Source organism: Lactuca sativa, chromosome 2, assembly GCF_002870075.4.
Source record: "Lactuca sativa cultivar Salinas chromosome 2, Lsat_Salinas_v11, whole genome shotgun sequence".
Taxonomy (NCBI): domain Eukaryota; kingdom Viridiplantae; phylum Streptophyta; class Magnoliopsida; order Asterales; family Asteraceae; genus Lactuca; species Lactuca sativa.
Window position 1 is genome coordinate 122,684,599 of NC_056624.2, and position 1,082 is coordinate 122,685,680.

The 1,082-nt window shown below is 33.3% G+C and overlaps 1 protein-coding gene across 1 annotated transcript; it reads left to right on the forward strand.

Moving 5' to 3' along the window:
* Nucleotides 1-307: 307 nt before the first annotated feature.
* LOC111888365 (sterol 3-beta-glucosyltransferase UGT80A2) lies at nt 308-868 on the forward strand. The gene is made up of 3 exons (XM_023884557.2): nt 308-376; nt 458-635; nt 711-868. Exons 1-3 carry the CDS (start codon nt 308-310, stop codon nt 866-868), a joined length of 405 nt encoding a protein of 134 aa, XP_023740325.2.
* Nucleotides 869-1,082: the final 214 nt, after the last annotated feature.

The window sequence follows — 1,082 nt, forward strand, 5'->3', positions numbered from 1 at the left end:
ATGTGTCTTCTCTCACAAATAAATTGTTTCTTCTTTTTGTCTTCACTTTGACGTCCCTGCAACTTCAAGGCTTCAATCAGGTTTCATTATCTTCTCCTTATATAATGATTTCTTGTTTTTGTTTCTTCTACATTCTACCCTAGCTCCAGAGCAACTTGCTTGGTGTGGAATGGACAGTGTATTGCTGTATTGGGATGATATGCTTCTGATTGTGGGCCCTTATGGAGATCCAGTTCGCTATCTTGATGATGAACCCATTATCCTTATCCCAGAGTGTGATTGAGGTAGGATATTGTCTAACTTAAACATGGAGTTTCTTCAACAGGAGGAATTTCCTCATCCTCTATCCCGTGTCAAGCAATCATCTGGATATAGAGTAAGTTCAATCATTAATATTAGTAGTTCTTTTAGTTTCTATTACATAATTAACTGTTGTATTTTACATGTGTTGTTGTAGTTTTCATATCAGATAGGTGACTCTTTAACCTGGCTTGGAATTCGAGACATGATAAATGATGTTTGGAAGAAAAAGTTGAATCTGCGACCTATCACTTATTTTAGTGGTACTCAAGGCTCTGAGAATGATATTCCACATGGATACATATGGAGTCCTCATCTTGTTCCTAAACCAAAAGGTAAATTTTCCTTATATTAACTATTTATTAGACTTTATTATATGAGATGGATTAATCAAATCATAATATTAACAGATTGGGGACCTAAAATTTATGTGGTTGGATTTTTTTTCCTTGATCTCACATCAAACTACAAACCCCCTGAAGAACTTCTACGCTGGCTTGAAGCTGGCCCAAAGCCAATCTACATTGGCTTTGGTAGCCTTATGAGTTTTCTTTATCCATATAATTAGTTCTTTTATGCTTTTTATAATTTATATGATATATAAAAAAAGTAATCTAACTTAATATTAGTGTCACTTTAGATATGATGATAAGATTAAAACTTAATCTTGAAGATCGATTAGATCTTAAACAGGTAAATAAAGATTAAACAGCAAGAACACGAAAACAATAAACAACTCAAGAATGAATCAAACATGTCGAATGATTATAAAACAACCCTCA